This window comes from Apteryx rowi, unplaced genomic scaffold (assembly GCF_003343035.1).
Source record: "Apteryx rowi isolate R43461 unplaced genomic scaffold, aptRow1 scaffold_31, whole genome shotgun sequence".
Lineage (NCBI taxonomy): Eukaryota > Metazoa > Chordata > Aves > Apterygiformes > Apterygidae > Apteryx > Apteryx rowi.
Genome location: NW_020449530.1, coordinates 4,451,977 through 4,468,009, shown reverse-complemented (window position 1 = coordinate 4,468,009; position 16,033 = coordinate 4,451,977). Strand labels below are relative to the sequence as shown.

Here is a 16,033-nt window from a genome sequence, read left to right as displayed (position 1 = left end):
TGCTTTTTTTTAACTGATAGTCACCTTTTAGATTTTGAATACATTTCTCTGCACTGTTTCACTCTACAGTTTTCCCATTCTTTCATCTTGCTGGTATTCTTCTTGTTGGTCAGTGTAGCAGAAATGGCATATGTTGTTTAGCTCTTCTCATTATTCCTTGCCCACATCATGTCCACATTTGCAACACGCCTCTATTTGTCTTCCATATAGATAATGGATTTTTTTGTCTTTATTACCGCTTCTGTCCTGCCTTTGTCTTTCACAGTCTCCACAGTATTACTGCTGGATCTATTTTCTTCCCAGGTTTTTATGCTATGCTATCTCATTGGCTTTTGTGCTCATACTTTCCTTGCTGTTGTCCCACCTTTTGCATAAAGTTTAAATTTCTACAAGTCAAAATCCTGTTCATTGGCTTGTATAAATAAGCTTCTATTTAATCTCTTACCTCCCTTTTCTTGCCCAGATTTGTGTTACCATCCATTTTTTTCTTTACTATGCTTTTTTCCAATAGTAGCCTTCCGTGACATGTATGCTAAACTCCTTATTCAAATTCACTTTTACCATAAAGATCTATAAAGCCTTTCAGCATTTGTCCACAAACTATAAACCTGTACTTTCATCTCTTGTACTCTACATACAAACAATCCTTATTCTATCTTAAATTCCACCTTCTTTGAGACATTAGAGTTTTATATAAGTATTCAGTGAATATGAATCTCTGAAGGGTGACAGAAAACAAACCTTTAAGTAATAATTTAGTCATTGAAAAATCATTGGCTGGGGAAGCTTAATGCTCAAATTACACTAAATGGACAGTACTCTTATAGCACTGTTGCTTGTCATGTAGATTTCCTTGCATCTAAAGCTGTCCCCCCACCCCATTTTGCAGTCCTAATTTCTCCTAAGGTTTCTCATGTGGCTTCAAAATTGGCAGCTTGCTCACTTTTGTTGTGCCCTAGGCAATCAGCAGTTGTGAAAGAAAGCCAGCAGTCAGGGAAAGTGTCTTCAATAAGTTTAGATGGTCACTTTGGCTTCAAGTAGGTCATCTTTGGTTTTGGATGTATTGTTTTCTTCGATATGAATTCAGAAGTGTCAATGAAGTAAGACTTGGATGTTATTCTTTTGAAAATTGCTCACAAGTATAATATGGGATAYATCGGTGGTTTTATGGGATAAAGGAGCATGTTTGAGGCTTTTAGCTTTGACAGCTTTTTTTCTCCCAAATGATATCTGACATATCACTCATTTTGTCAAAAGATTGCAATTATAATCTACTAGAAGTTGTTGCTTTTTTCAGAAGGCTTATTTGGCTCTATCAGTAGAGATTTTAGCATCTTGTGTATTTGCGTAAGAGAAGAACAATATCCTGTAATATCTGTGTTGTAACTGTTTAGAGTGGTGAACCTGAAAAAGGAATAGGCTTTTAWCAAGCCTCTCAACCATGCTGTTATCTTTGCTTGTGTATGGAAATTTATCATAAACAATTACCTGTGTGAGGTAAGGGAGGGAATGACAGGCTGAAGAGAGATATTTGGGTAATAATCTGCTCCAACATTTGGTCTGATGTTTGGCCTATTGGTCTGAAGGGCAGGTCAGCAAAGGTATGTGATCATTTTCATGCAGTGACACTTGGACTGGAGAGAGGGGGCTATAAGTATTTTTTAATCAAAAGTAGCAAGAGGGGGCTATAAGTGGTTTTTATAAAAAGTAGCAAGAGACCTTAAAAATGAAATTAGAGGTAAGGTGTGGGGCCTTCCATTGCTTTGGCTCTTAATTTCATAAAAGCTTTCTTGGGGAAGATTGCGTAAGAACTCTAACCTATGGTATTATGGGAGTGAAAGTGCCCATTTAATGAGGATTGGATACCTCTTCATGGTATGATAATGAGTTTGCTTGTTTATGAGAGAAAGAGCGTGTGTGTGTTTTGTGTGTAGGTAAGAAAAATACTCTGGGGTAAAATATTTTTCAGATTTTACCTGTATCTGTCAAGCAGATTTAAATTTTGACCAAACATAGTCAGTATTTACACTTCAGATTTCTGCCATCATAGTTGTGCTAGTAGGTTTGAGAGTATGAGCCTTGGTAAACATATCTGTGCTGGCAGAAACATCAGTGTTAACTGCACCACCAGAGTAGTATTTCCACTGACTAAATTTGTGACTCTGGTAATAGCTGATTTTTACTGAAGAGGTTACAAAGTACAGCTTTGCTCTTATAATTGCATCCAAACTAGGATTGCTTTGGCAAGGTAGTATATCAGTATGCTGTAGTGTTAATGTGCTTCTATTTTAGATGTGATCACAGAAACTGAACAACATTTATGCTGTAGGAGATGAACTGCTTCTGCAAATATAGCATATTAGCTTTAGAGATTTTAGTTGCCAGGTCTGGTAACTCCATCCTCTAGTGAATATTTTTAAGTTCTATGTAATGTCTAATGTAACAACTATTTCAGATTAAAATATGCATGTTTCCTGACATAGCAGTGTTGACTGAAATACTAGGTTTTTATTACAGGTATTGCACCCTGCTGTAGAGTCTCTAGACCTCCGAGACTGTGATATTTCAGATAATGCATTGTTACAGCTTTATAACTGCAAGCAATTGAAAAAAATCAACTTAAATTCTTGCAAAGAAAACAGATTGGGAATCACTTCAGAAGGTATGTTATCTGTGCACAGATAACCGGGATCTTATTTATGTTTTATTTTTCTTGTAAGATTGGAGTAAATTGCAAAAATATGTAGGGTAAATATTGTTTTAAAAAAATCCCCAATGCCACACCGGTATATTGCTGAAACGACTTATAATTAGTCAATTATAAAAGTAGAGCACTGATTATCTTACGAAAGAAAGAAAGCTATCGGGTTACTCTCAGGTTAGGTTTCTGGTAAAACTGGTACACTTGATCATATTTTCTACTTCATCTTCTTAATTATTCCTTGCTCAAAATTGGTTCCAGAGCCTTGCCAGTACCACTGGGGCTCAAGTTTCTGGCTTGGGGTTTCCTAGATCACTTTTTTCCCCTCTGTTATTTAAATATATTTATTAATCTGCAAGCATCCCCTGACTTGAAAGACTTCCTTGCTTTAGGACTTGTGATTTCAGGTATTACTCATAACCTCTGTTGTAAAGTTGTATCAGGAGCTATTGGCTTAAGAGCATTAAGCTTATTGAGCTTTATTTCCCATTTAAGTTTTGTTGTGTCTTTTCATTGCACTTATCCCTTCACTCCATCATTAACTCATCCTCATTGAAAACTGAGGCAAAATATTAATTTAGTTTGGAGTTAATATATACCTTATTTTAGATCAGCCTTGGTCTGTGTCTTTTTTTTTATGTTACCACTGCACAGTGATATATTTTTACTTATGTATTTGATGTAACCTTTTGCTAGTTGATTTCTGGAAAATTTCACCTCACCCTTATGCTTTTTCACTCCTAAGACATAGATTGCAATGTTCTTCCTTCCATGCCTTCATCTATCCACTGATTTCTAACATGKTTCATAAGGAACCAGCTAAGCCTAGAGCTCTTTTTGTATATTTTTCCTCTATTTGGATACAGATTCCTGATTACTTTGCAAGTAAAAATGGAAAGTCTAGTTCTTCTTTATTGGCCAGTTCCTACTTGCCAATCCAGCTTCACTGACTTTCCTGCTGAGGCCCTTTTAAACTGAGAATCTACGTTACGAAGCCCCTACTTTTAATTTAAGCGGAATCAATTCTTAATCACACATCTTAATTACATACACACACAAAACCAGGAAAAAAAAAATTAAATTGGTGCTACCTCTTACTAACTCAGTGACAGTTTCTTCTGGCAGGGAGGAGAAGCTGTTGGCTACCATATCTAGGAATATCTGAGCCCTATCATTACTAGTAAACACTTACTCTGTAGGTTGCTTGTGGGACATTTATTCTCCTGTAATATAATATACAGTAGTATTTATTGCTTCATCTAAATTAATTTCTCAGTACTGTCTTTCCAAAGTGGTTTTGACCCAAGCAAGTATTCTTTGCAGTTCTTACACAGTAACATATTTTATCATATTCAACTTTTTATTTCCATCTTTCCAGAAAGTGATGTAATATTCTGTACTGTTGGATTTATCATGTTTCCTTAATCCCTGCAATAAATCCTTTCACAACTTACATCTGTAGTTCATGTTCTCTTATTTTATTGGCTACCTCCTGACACTTCTGTGCAAATATTTCAGTTGTTACTAACTGTCAGGGCTCTGAGGGCACCAGTAGACCTTAATGGCCCTGACCAGCCTCAGCTGGGACCCGCAACCCACAGCTCCTGCCCATGGACTCAGGAGCTCCATTTAAGCTCAGGCCTGGGCAGTCCTGGCCTGGCGTGAGCTATGTCATAGACGTGTCTGGTCCCACTCCTACTTCTGAAATATTGTTTTGGTTTTTTGGATTGACCTTGGACCTCGCATGTTGCCTTGCTTTTGCCTGGTGATCACTGGACCATCGTGGGACCTGGTGCTAGTGCCAGTCTGCTCAGCTTGCCTAGTTCAGGTACTGTGAGACTATGGCAGGTCAGTGAGGGCACTGCCTGGCCTGCCTTGTGGCCACCCTAGGCCCCTGGCTCACCTTCCCTTATGGAAGCTCTTCTCTTGCTGCTCCCTGACACTAACCACACCTTCATCCCTTGCTGGTTAGGTATAGTCTGCTTACTAATTGTAGTGCCACACTGAGTATTTTTCTTATCAGACTTGATTCTCATTTTGTCTTCCTATCCGTTGGTACTCCCATATACACTACTAAACCTTGTTTACCTGAAATGAATGACTGTGTATATGAAAACCTGGTGAAAGTGGAGAGGATTGGAATAAGTTAATGCAATAATTTTACAGTGTAAAGCTTTTTTTTTCTTTGCTTTTTTTTTTGCTGACCATTCCCAGATGCTCTTTCCCTGGTCACTTGGGCAGAGTCTGTTTTAAGGAAGATTGCTTTTCTGATGAACGTGTCGCAGTGCTCAAACATTCCAGGCCCTACAGCAGGCGTATTCCTTCAGGAGCCAGCAAAATATCACTTCAGTTTCCCTGAGACAGTGCTTCTTTCTGTGTCTGCCACCAATCTAGCATAGTTATCCTTGATTTGTCCCAGTAAAGAATTTGTAGTTTCATTCATCTCAGCTTGACCAGCGGATTTCTCCCTTTAGAGTTGTCTTCTGCTTCAGATCCATGTTTTAGGTCCCTGCCTCATTATACATTTCGTGCCTTTCTATTTTACAGATTTGTTTTGGTGACCACCTTCTCAGTGCTTCTTGGCAAGGACTTTCCATGCACATAGAGCTGCCAAAGGGTTTTTTTTTTTTTTTTTTAATATTATTGTGTCTGTCCTTTCCATTCTGCTTTCTCTAGAAAATTATCCACTGTTCTTTTACTGCCTTTTCTCCTTTCTTACTCTTCCTCAGGTTCCCCCATCTCTGCCTATCCTATTGTCCTCTTTCTCTTCTGGGACAGTTCCCTCTGCCCTCATCCTCACTGTCCCAGGATGTTGTTCCATATTCTGTTTCTGTAAGTTTCACAAGCCCATTTTCTAGCACAGCATAATATTCCTTCACTTGATTTCTCATCCGCTAGCTAATCTTTCCCTGACTTGCCCTTATGATCACGTGCTTCCGTGAATCATGTTGCACCTATTGTCTGCATAATCTTATTGACCAGATGCCTGAAATACTTCAGTTGTATGAATGAACGTCCTTCTTGGAAGGATCTGCCAGATCTTCAAAACCATGATGCAACTCCAGCATTCCAGAGGCATCTCAAGCCAGTGTCTGTGTTTTTTTCATGCACTCATTGAGATGATACTTCATGTATATAGATTCCCTCAGGTATTCCTCTACTCTAAGGAACGGAATTCAGCACTTAGAAACCTTTATCACCTCCAGCATTCTTCAGTAGTGCCATTTTCCAGGCCTCCATTTCTGTTTGGTATTGTGTGATTTTCTTTTTCTCGCCATTGAATTAAACCAGCCACAAAATGATTTCCTCTTACAGAATTCCACTGGCTTGGCACAAAATGAAAACTGAGCAGTCAGTGACCAGAGCATAGCATATTGGATTCAGCATGGTGGTTAGTTTAAAAAAAAAAAAAAAAAAAAAAAAGGTTAATTCTTTAATTGGTCTATTTCTTTGACAGGTGTCATAGCTCTGGCTTTATCCTGTCCTTACTTGCGTGAAGCGTCTTTTAAAAGGTGCTGCGATATAACTGACAGTGGAGTTCTTGCTCTTGCGCTCAACTGCCAGTTCCTACAAATAGTGAACTTAGGCAGCTGTTTGGGCATCATGGATGCATCCTTGCAGGCACTAGGAGAGAACTGCAAATTTCTTCACAGTGTGGACTTTTCATCTACTCAGGTAAGCAGGGTGGCAATGGGCTAACTGACTTTTATTTATTTATTMAGACTAGCATAATAAAATTGAAAGAGGATCTTTTTAGCTGTATTTTTGACAAGCTTTTAGGATCCGGAACCACAGTTCATTTCTGGTTTCCTCCTCTCGGGGAAGAGAGAGGTTATATTTTGCATCTTGATAATAAGTATTTTAGTATTACAGTATTTCTTGTTGATCAAAGATAAATCTGTTTCATTAGAGTCTATCTATTAATGGAAGTGTTTTTTCGGTGTGTTTTATTTAGTTTTATTTTCTTCAAGTTGTAAAATGTTACTAAATATTTCATATAAAGAAAGTGGAATCTTGAACAAATTATCTGCTTGTGGTTAGGACAAACTGACCTGAATAATAAAAATAAAGGATGTCAAACAATGTAAGTCCGTAGAAGAAGTAAACACGACTTAACTAGTTCTAGTTCCAGAGTGACTATGCTTTTTGGATGGTCTGTCGTTGTCATGTTATGGAGTCAAAAGGGAAAGAATGATACTAAAAATGTTAGAAAGGACAGAGGCTTTAACACCAGTTGGTATTTAGTATGAGTAGAGGGGGGGCATCAGCTGTAATAGCAATATTACAACAGACTTCATAACTGCAGTAAGATAATGAAGTTGAGGAAGGGAATTCTTGCGATAGTGAAGTATAGCATTCAGTTGACTCTGGTGGTAAAAGATCATTTTGTGTTGAGTATGAGCCAAGCATAGAACGTTCATAACAAAGTGTCAGATTTGAAAAACACATAACAGGTTCTATATTTTAAATGCTGTTGTTCCCCTTTCAGTTTTTCCAGAAGTAGGGAATCAAAAGTCATTTCAATTTTTTATTTGCCAATTTTTTAATGTATTCAAACTACTTCATGACTTTTTTGTTCTCTTCCCTCTCTCTCCTCTTCCTGTGTCTGAAATATATAAATTTCCTATTATCTGTTTTAGCTGAGTTGAGAACTTCTTGAATAATTAAATGTTTCGGTGTCTTTTATTCCTTTCTGATAATCAGTCATGTGATGACAGTATACTAAAATTCATAATTCTGTTTGGCTAAAATAAATGGAAAAGTGTATTAGATGTCAATGAGATAAGTTTACAATATATCCCTGTGACATTGACCATGCAGACTGAAACTGTAGGTGCTCATGCCTGTAGAGATTGCAAGGCCTAACCATGTGCTTGTGTTTGAGGGCCATGATGCATGTTAAAAATATCAAGAGGAACTTTCAAACCTGTGTGGAGTAAAGTAAATGAGGAAATCAGAAGTAAATGAACATGCAAAGAAGGGCACAGCTCGCTAACAGGAACAAGAAAACAGATGTAAGTGAAACTAGAAAGGGGCTAAACACCAAGAGATGATGAAGCCAGTTTTAAAATAGGATCATGGGCTGAATCCAGAGAGATGAAATGCAGTTAAGTGRAAGGCATAAGGAGTGATGCAAAATAAATGGAAGCAGGGCAGGAAGAAGGAAAGGGAAGGACTGAACTGAGAAAGAGGTATAACCTTGGGAGCTTGGCTGAAGAACTCTGCTCCATTGGCCCAGGACTGTATAAGAAATCCATTTATGCTTGAGTGTATATGTAGTATGCTTATATATCAATATGCTTATGTTACCACTCTGAGGGACACGTTCTTAGGTAAGTCCTGTGCCTACTGCTGTACTTTTAGTCTGTTCCATGTACCTGTAAATCCTGACAATGTTGGAGGTGGAAACCCAGGTTCAAGAGTCCAAGTTGCTGCACTGATTAAACAGTACGTTTCCTCTTTAATATCCATTGACTCAGTATATGGCAAATAATTGTAGGAAGAATGTAGCCTAAATGGGCTGTGCAAGCTACAACAGTTATTTTATGTAGGGTGTGGGGCAATTTAGTGCTCTGCAAAATGTGTTAGCAAAAACAGGAGGGTTGTGCTTTAGCCACTATCTGTCCAGACACACTTCTTATGTAGAACAGAGCTAGGCTGCTTGTGCGGTTAACTGCTGGTACCTGGGTATGTAAGCCTTTGCTAGATRCACATGGAGTTTGATCACAGCTTGTCTGTGCCAAGAAGCTGATGAATTTTTGGCTTGATACTAATTACAGGTGGTTTATACGAATAAGAATGTATCCCTTAATGAAGATGGGCAGATGTGGCATTGCAGAGAATGCAAATAGATACTTGACAGTGTAGGAAACAATGCTGCAACACCATAATAACAGTATGGCAGTGCTTAATGTGTGCCCTTAGGAAAAAGGGAGGTGATTTTGTTTTAATACAAAACTGCTTTCACTTACTTATGCTCTCATAGCCTTATGCTCACAAGTGTCAAGACATTGGTATCTAGGTGGCCTGTCCAGTGTTCAGGCACCAACCAGGCAGTCTGGTCCAGGTTTGTTTTGCTGACATGGAGGGTGAGGGACATAGGGTATATCAAACTGTCATCACATCATTTGGGTTCTTCCTAGGTWGGTGACCATGCACTGGTTTTGGATATGCCTTTTTTATACCCTTTAGGAACTGACAGTGATTAATCTCTCCATTCTGTCCCATCTATGAGAGTTACTGTAAGTTACTCCTTTACTGCCCTTTGTCTCATGCCTGGGTACCCTGAGGAGTAGATGCGCTGGCCTCTTGTTGAGCTGCTAATCTAGGTATCGTCAATAGCTGCCATTCTCATGGCTCTTCTGCCTCCACACCCAGACATTCCCATTTATTCTCCTTTCACTCCAATCTTACCCTTTCTATTACACTTCTGTACAGTAGACTTGTGATAGAAGGCCAGTAGCCAGTAGGATAATTTGTGCAATGGAAATAATCATATTGTTAAAGAGAAATGGAGTTTGTGGTGTATGGATTCTAGCTGTCAAATTTTGCTGAGTATCCCTGTGTGTTTGCTAAGTACAACCAGCATTATGTTTGACATCTAATATAAGGTCTATGAAAGAACCTGTGTGATGGATTTGATATCCAAGCCAGCTTTTGAAGTGGGGAGGAGGCTTAATGAATTTGATTCCTGGAAGAGGAAGGATTATAAATAAACAAGTGTCTGACTGTGGCCAATGGGTAAGCAATTATGCTTGCAATGCCATTAGTGGGTAGAGTCCTTAGAGAGCTATGAATGGCCAATGAAACATGTCAGTTCCTTGACATGATGTGGGGATGAAAAGAAGTCCAAAGAATCTGTCCCAAAGTCAAAAAATTATTTAAATGATTGCATTTAGAAGAACATTAATAATTTAAGCTTAGAGTCAGCAGTGTACTAAATATTTGTATTATGCTTTTGTTTTTTTAAGAAACTTAACAGACAAAAATTAGGTTTTACTTGATGATAGAGTACCTGTTAAAGATAATGCTGTATTCAAAGCTCAGGGATTAAGTTGCAAAGAAGCAAGGGTCATGTTGGACTTTCAAGGAGTACATAGACATAGACAGTATTCCTCTAATACTGAACCTGTGTCCAAGGGAAATGTCCTCCTTTATCATCTGATCACTAGTAGTGAAGTGCACAAATATGGCACACAGATATGCCCGTTTTTTCCCACTTAGTCCCAAACAAATAAAATCAGCTTCAGCCTAATTTTTGCTAGTGGTGTTTACCTGAATCAGCTTGTTCTTTAAACCCTGCAGTTAGAGTGTACTATCAGAAGTGAAAAGCCCTACTGCTTCTAAAATTTCTTCACCTGTGACCACTTTCTCTAATCCTGCATTCCCTGGCATCACTTCCAGACCTGCTAGAGTAAAATTATAAAGCTATAGAAGAAGACTATAGAGCTTCCTAAGGCCTGCTGAAAGGTCTAAAACCAGTCTGTCAGCAGTTCCATATCTCTTCTGGGTTTCTTTATGCATGTATATTGCTTCCTCTTTGGAGGAGGAGTGCTCTGCCTGCACAGCATTCAGCACAACAGGGCCTTGGAGCATGGCTGACCCTGTAGACTTCTGTGTGACTCAGAGAGAGACCAGACTCAGTGGAGAAGGAGACCTGGCATGGAACATCCACCAGGAATTAGTTTGGATGATAGCATTTCTCAAACCTGCCAGAAAGGAGAGTTCTTCAATTATTTTAATAAAATAACGTAAACTTGGTCACATCTTGGTTTCTTTATCRTGTTTGTAAAATGGAAAATCTGTAAAAATATAGACTAGAAGAAAATGCATCTTCTCTGCAGTCTTCCCCTAGGAAGGGTAGAAATCTGTGCTTTCTCTGTCCTGCCTCAGCTACAAGTGTCTGTTAGCTTTTCTCCAAAGTTATCTTCACTAACAACTTTATGTTCACTTGGGATTCTTTTTCAGAGACAGAGACAAAGTTCCAATGCTGAATAATATATAATAAAWAACGAGCTCAATTTGTTTGACTAAGAGCTTCCTAGAGGTAACTTAAATCTCTTAAGAAGGTTGAGTTGGGTTTTTTTTCCTCCCCCGGGTCTTATCTCTGCGAAGAATTTTCAACGGCTTTCCCACTGTTGGGCCTAGAGTGAGTACAACTTCTCTTGTTTATCAGCAGCGGAAGCACAAGTTGAGGACCATGGCCAACATTTTTATCAGTGGAGCACCAACCTTATATAAATTATATCATGGTTTATGCATAGGTGTATTTTGGCAAGKCTAGTGGTGAGAGAGACCCTAAATGCTTTCAAAATACATGCAGCATTAACACTTTATCTGGCTAAAATATGTTGCAGGAAATCTTTATCCCATTTCCKACATGCTTTTCTGCCAAAACATGTTAGTGTGTATCAAAACATACAGTTTCCGAACGACTTAGATTAGACTCATGCTTTCTCATCTCCTCTTCTTCCCATCCCAAATTAGCAAAGTAGAGGAGCTTATTCTTCTCTCAAAACTATGGAAGAGAGCATCATCATGAATGCTAATTCTTAAAATGAAAAAATAGAATGGAAAAGCTCTTTAAAAGTTGTCAGCTCTCAAAAAAGGCACTGTCTCAATGTCATCTGTAAGGCTAAGCTACAGAACAGTATTTTTAGATGATGTAAGCTGTGTGGCAAGAGAGTACTTGAATTACCACTTTTAATATCATATTTTCGTCCTTTAGGCACTGTGGATAAGATTTTGCAAACCCTTATGTGGTTGCAGGCAGGAAAAACATAAACATTTATCCCACAATTACCAGAGGCTGCAGAATAGATGTTAAGAGTAGCAATCTCTATTCTTTCTCTGTATTACAGATGAGGAATTGGAGAACGTCTAGGTGGGTGGACTGTGCTTAGGCAACAGGTGACGTTGATAGATCAATGGAAGTACAATCCATTGCAATACTTCTGTGAAATGAGGTCTTGCCTGTACTTAGGCAAGTGGCTAAATGCTATTATTTAGTCTTGTATCTGAGAATTTTTCTGGTGGCATAATTCTTATAGCTCCATTATGCAAAATGTATCTCTTCCTAAAAAGTTCTGTCTTATCCTTTTGGCCAGATCCTCTAGGTTAAATTAGTTTTAACTCTGTCTGATGTATTTTCATTTGAGTACAAATGTGCTTAATGTTGTAGGGTTTCTGTGCCTGTTCAATTTCTGCATCACACCAGCCTCACTTTCCCCAGAGTATTATTTCTCCAGGGCCATACTCTGTGTCTGAGCAAAGATAAATACTGCAGATCTCTCTAAAAGCTAATTGTATGTATATTACAGGAATTTAAGAAGACACAATTAGCTTTGGTATGTGAGTGGGGAAAAAAATTCAAAAGGCTTGTTTAAATGGAAATCAATACAATCAGGAATAGCCTGACTCTAGGCACCCTGTATTGGTCTTGTTCTTTGTTTATGCAAAAACTCCATTTGTGTGTTGTATAATCAGTGTTTTAAAAGATGATGGCTATGTCTTGTTCAGGTTTTTCTCTACTTTGTCTAGGTTAATTTAGAGGACAGACTGTATACATTCTTCTAAAGTCTTAAATTGATCATAAGTTGTCTGAAGAAGTGCATTCTGCTTGTTCACAACTAATGGAGCTGATCTAATTGCTCACTGCCACTGAAAAGGAGAGATCTCGTTGTCTGTTTCTTTGGTCTTTGCTCTCTTCTCCTCCACTCTGCCATATGGTCCTGCCTCTGCTGTGCACTCTCTGGCAGCTAAGAAACCTCTCTGAATCAGTTAAACTCACTAATCAAGAAAAAACTTTTCTATAAGAACTGAGGTCGTAAGCAGGTTGCATTTTATTGGACAGAGCAAAATGGGAAACAAATAAACACCTTCCTCTTGTTGGTGGAGGCTTTGGCCCTGTGTCACGTAAATCTGGCACGTTTCCCAACTCTTTCCAGGAACCAGTCCGGGAAGGAAGATTATTAGTTACTGAAAAAACAAACATAGAGCAAGGTTAATACTCTGCATATGACTAGGGGCTTAATGTCTAGACAGTTTTGAAATCCTTTATTAGGGTTGTTGTTGTTGTTGTTCTGTTTTCCTATTTTACTCATTTTTTTTTCCATAGCCAAGGCCAGTTGTTTTTTCACTCCACACAAGTAGTGACACCCTATTCTGAAAAGTGTCAATAGATGTATATATTTGGCCTTTCTTGCCTTTCTGAGGAAAGGGAAGTCCTTTGTATCTCTCCTGTCTCTTACAGGTAATCATTGCTTCATGGCTGTCTATGGCCACTTTGATAAGCTTTTTAGTGCCAGTGTACTACGACTAGTTCTGTAAGACTTCTTGTTTGGGGGAATTTTGGCATGTACAACTGGTTTGCTTCAAGATGAGTAGAAGTAAGACTACACATATGAGACTCCTGTGATTAATTTTCTACCCAAGACACAAGCACAGCTCTGGCAGTCCTGAAAACAGGAGGAGAACTCATCCAGGTAGAGCACAAGCGCTTTAAATCATATCAATTAGAAATGCCTGTGCCCTCACCATTGTAGTGCCCCCACTGTTAAATTAGACAGTGAAGCTTCAGAAATAGTAGCTACACAGCTGGAGTTACCCCAATAGAAAGCTTGGCTGGATCACATGGCAATGAAATGCAGCAGTGTTTAGTAGACTGAAAAAACATACTTGGATAACCTTTACAAGCTTAGTTGGGAGGAAAATATTGTAATGTTAAATGTAGTCAGTGACTGTGGGGAGAGAATAAATTAATATAAAAATCTTTCCCAAATAGTTTTAAAAAAATTGACTTTTAATACATTGTACGAATAACAAAAATGAATAACAAAATTGTTTTTTTCTAGGTAACAGATGATGGTGTTATAGCACTAGTGAGTGGAACATGTTCAAAGAATTTAAAGGTAACTTATCTAACCTAATACAAAGAAATGTGAAAAGCAAATATTTCATTTTTAATTATTATTTCTAAGGGTGTTTTTTATTGAGGTAAGCCTTTATATTTGTGTACGTGTTTGCCCTGATTTTGGTCATGAATTGAATATTTTCCGTCTCTGTAGCAGTGCCCCAGACCAGCTTTTTGAGAACTGCAGTCTCTTTTCAAGATGAGTTTTCTTTTACTGAATGTAGCATGCGCATTTTAACTTGTTTTGTTTTAGAAAAGTGTATGACATGCAAATAGTTGCTTTTCCATTGATTTGTTTTGAGTTATTTCTTGATTCTATTGAGCTTTTGGGCACAATCTGTAATGTGGAGAATTTCATGGATTTAAGAAATTAGTTAGCAACTCTACATAGGTAAATATCTAACTCATTAAAGCAACTGTGAAAATGAAGTCCTCTTTGCAGAAAGATTCTCTAGACACTTAGTGATAAAATGATGGAGAAGAGGCATCCCAGAGCCCCATAAATGATCTACTTTTCTAAATAGAAAATTAAGATGGGAAACAAGTCATACTCTTGCTGTTTTACAGCAGAAAAAAACCCAGCAAAACAAAATAGGAAATCTTGTTCAACTGACAGTATTAATAACCTGAAAAAAATAGTACTGTTCTTGTTTTATGTGAAGGGTGAACAGTTAGGTATGTGCGTGTGGAGGGTTTTGTTTGTTTGTTTGTTTTTTCCAGCTGATGTTTCTCTGTTTTGGACAACTTGTTTAGTCTTTAAGTCTTGTGGTAGAGATGAAAATGCCATTTTTCAGAACATGGCAGTGAGAGAAATTCTTTTTATACTAGAAATAACTTGAAAATATCTTTGTCCTTTAGCTTGTTACAGCGTTAGCCATAACAAAACATTGGCTGAAGATTTTCTAAACAACGCTGAGAATATGCAGAAAGTCTTCATTATCAACTTTCTCATAGCCAGTCTACAAATATGAAACAATGTGTATCACTGTAATTTGGATTAGGTCATTCTCAAAAGCTTTTAGTGCATGTTTCTTAAAATACAAAGATTTCTTCACAGAATTTTATTGTAATAAGTTTTGATTACACCATTGACTAGACTGGGGTTCTATAAACATTTAGAGGGTCTTGAACTATTTTTGAGCAATGTTGGTGTAATTACTTTGACAGTATTCTCTTCCCTCTTGTATATTATCACTGTCCATGTTTTGCAGAAGATTATATTCTTGCATGTAAGCCCTTTTTCTTCAAGCCACAGAAATTAAGTTCCATGTATTATTTTTAATGAAAATGTCCAGCTTACAAAATGTGGCCTATGATGCTTCCTGGTTGCATTGCTATAGATACCATTTCTTTGAAGGTGCACAAGTATCTTTTTGTGCTGTGGGTGGATGCCTGTGGAAGCAGTGCTATGTCAGAAAGAGCAACTTGGGTAGCTGCCATAAGACCTGTTTCATGTATAAGGGTTCAAGAAAGGTGCCTGGTGAACACGTTGTCCAGAAGCAACTAGGAATTCCAGGGACAGGAAAAAATGCCTCTAATGCACTGCAGAAGGGAAGAGGCAGACACAAAGTATTGGAAAATAGAGCAAAAGAGTACAAGGCAGTCCCTTAGACCTTTAGGGCCTAAAAACTTCTCGGTGGAGAAGACTGCTTCATGGCAAACTTTAAACCTATTGACAATAGGCTTGCTTATCTTAGTTACGTTTTGTAATAACTGAAATATTTCATGGCCTTCGTGAGTCTATGACTTTTGGGAGGGTGGCAAAGAGAAGCAATTATGGGTAAAGAAAGTAAAAGACAGTAGGAATTTGTTTGGAAGAGAAAAGATTTTGAAATGAAGAGTGTCTGATTGTTATGATTACTATCAAGAAGAGGTACAGTGGGATCATAAATATGACTAACTGTGAAAATTCTTAGTTTATCTAATAAAATGATTTACATCTGCTAGAGCTTGAGAGCTCCTTTTATCAGTTGTCTTATCCCTCTTTAATTTCTGTTTAACTTATATGAGGATCATTTAAAAAGTGACCAAGTGTGCAGCCTGTGCAAATGAAGTTGTATAAAAAATAGACTTTCTTATATCTTGCCATACAATGTTAGAATGTTAAAATGTTGGCTTTGATTTTRGAGGAACTAGTAGAAAATTTCAGTCATGCCACTTGCTTGATTGGCTTCCCTGCCTGCAAGACTGTGATCATACGAGCCTGATGACATTTTTAAAAGTCCTTCAGGATGGAAGTTGTATAGAAGGCAATAAGTTGAGTAGTAGTATGGATGAACTAAAAGCTATACATATATCAGCTTTTTGTATTTCTTGCTTCATGAATAAAGTTCTTGTTTTCTGTGTCATCATGCTATATACTACATTTATTACAAAAGGTCCCTTTTGTTCATGTGCTCTTTAAAGATCCTTGGAGTTCA

General features: G+C 37.8%; 1 protein-coding gene across 6 annotated transcripts in view; it reads left to right on the top strand.

The window, feature by feature from the left end:
• AMN1 (antagonist of mitotic exit network 1 homolog) overlaps window positions 1-16,033 on the top strand; it is a 32,712-nt gene that overhangs the window by 7,621 nt on the left and 9,058 nt on the right. For 5 of the 6 annotated variants that reach the window (XM_026070311.1, XM_026070310.1, XM_026070312.1 and 2 more), the window contains exons 3-5: window positions 2,518-2,662; window positions 6,159-6,376; window positions 13,555-13,611. In XM_026070311.1, the coding sequence (XP_025926096.1) occupies window positions 2,518-2,662; window positions 6,159-6,376; window positions 13,555-13,611 (420 nt within the window). Of the gene's footprint in view, window positions 1-2,517; window positions 2,663-6,158; window positions 6,377-13,554; window positions 13,612-14,471; window positions 15,960-16,033 lie in introns of those variants that run through there. The other variant, XM_026070314.1, reaches the window with a different exon arrangement.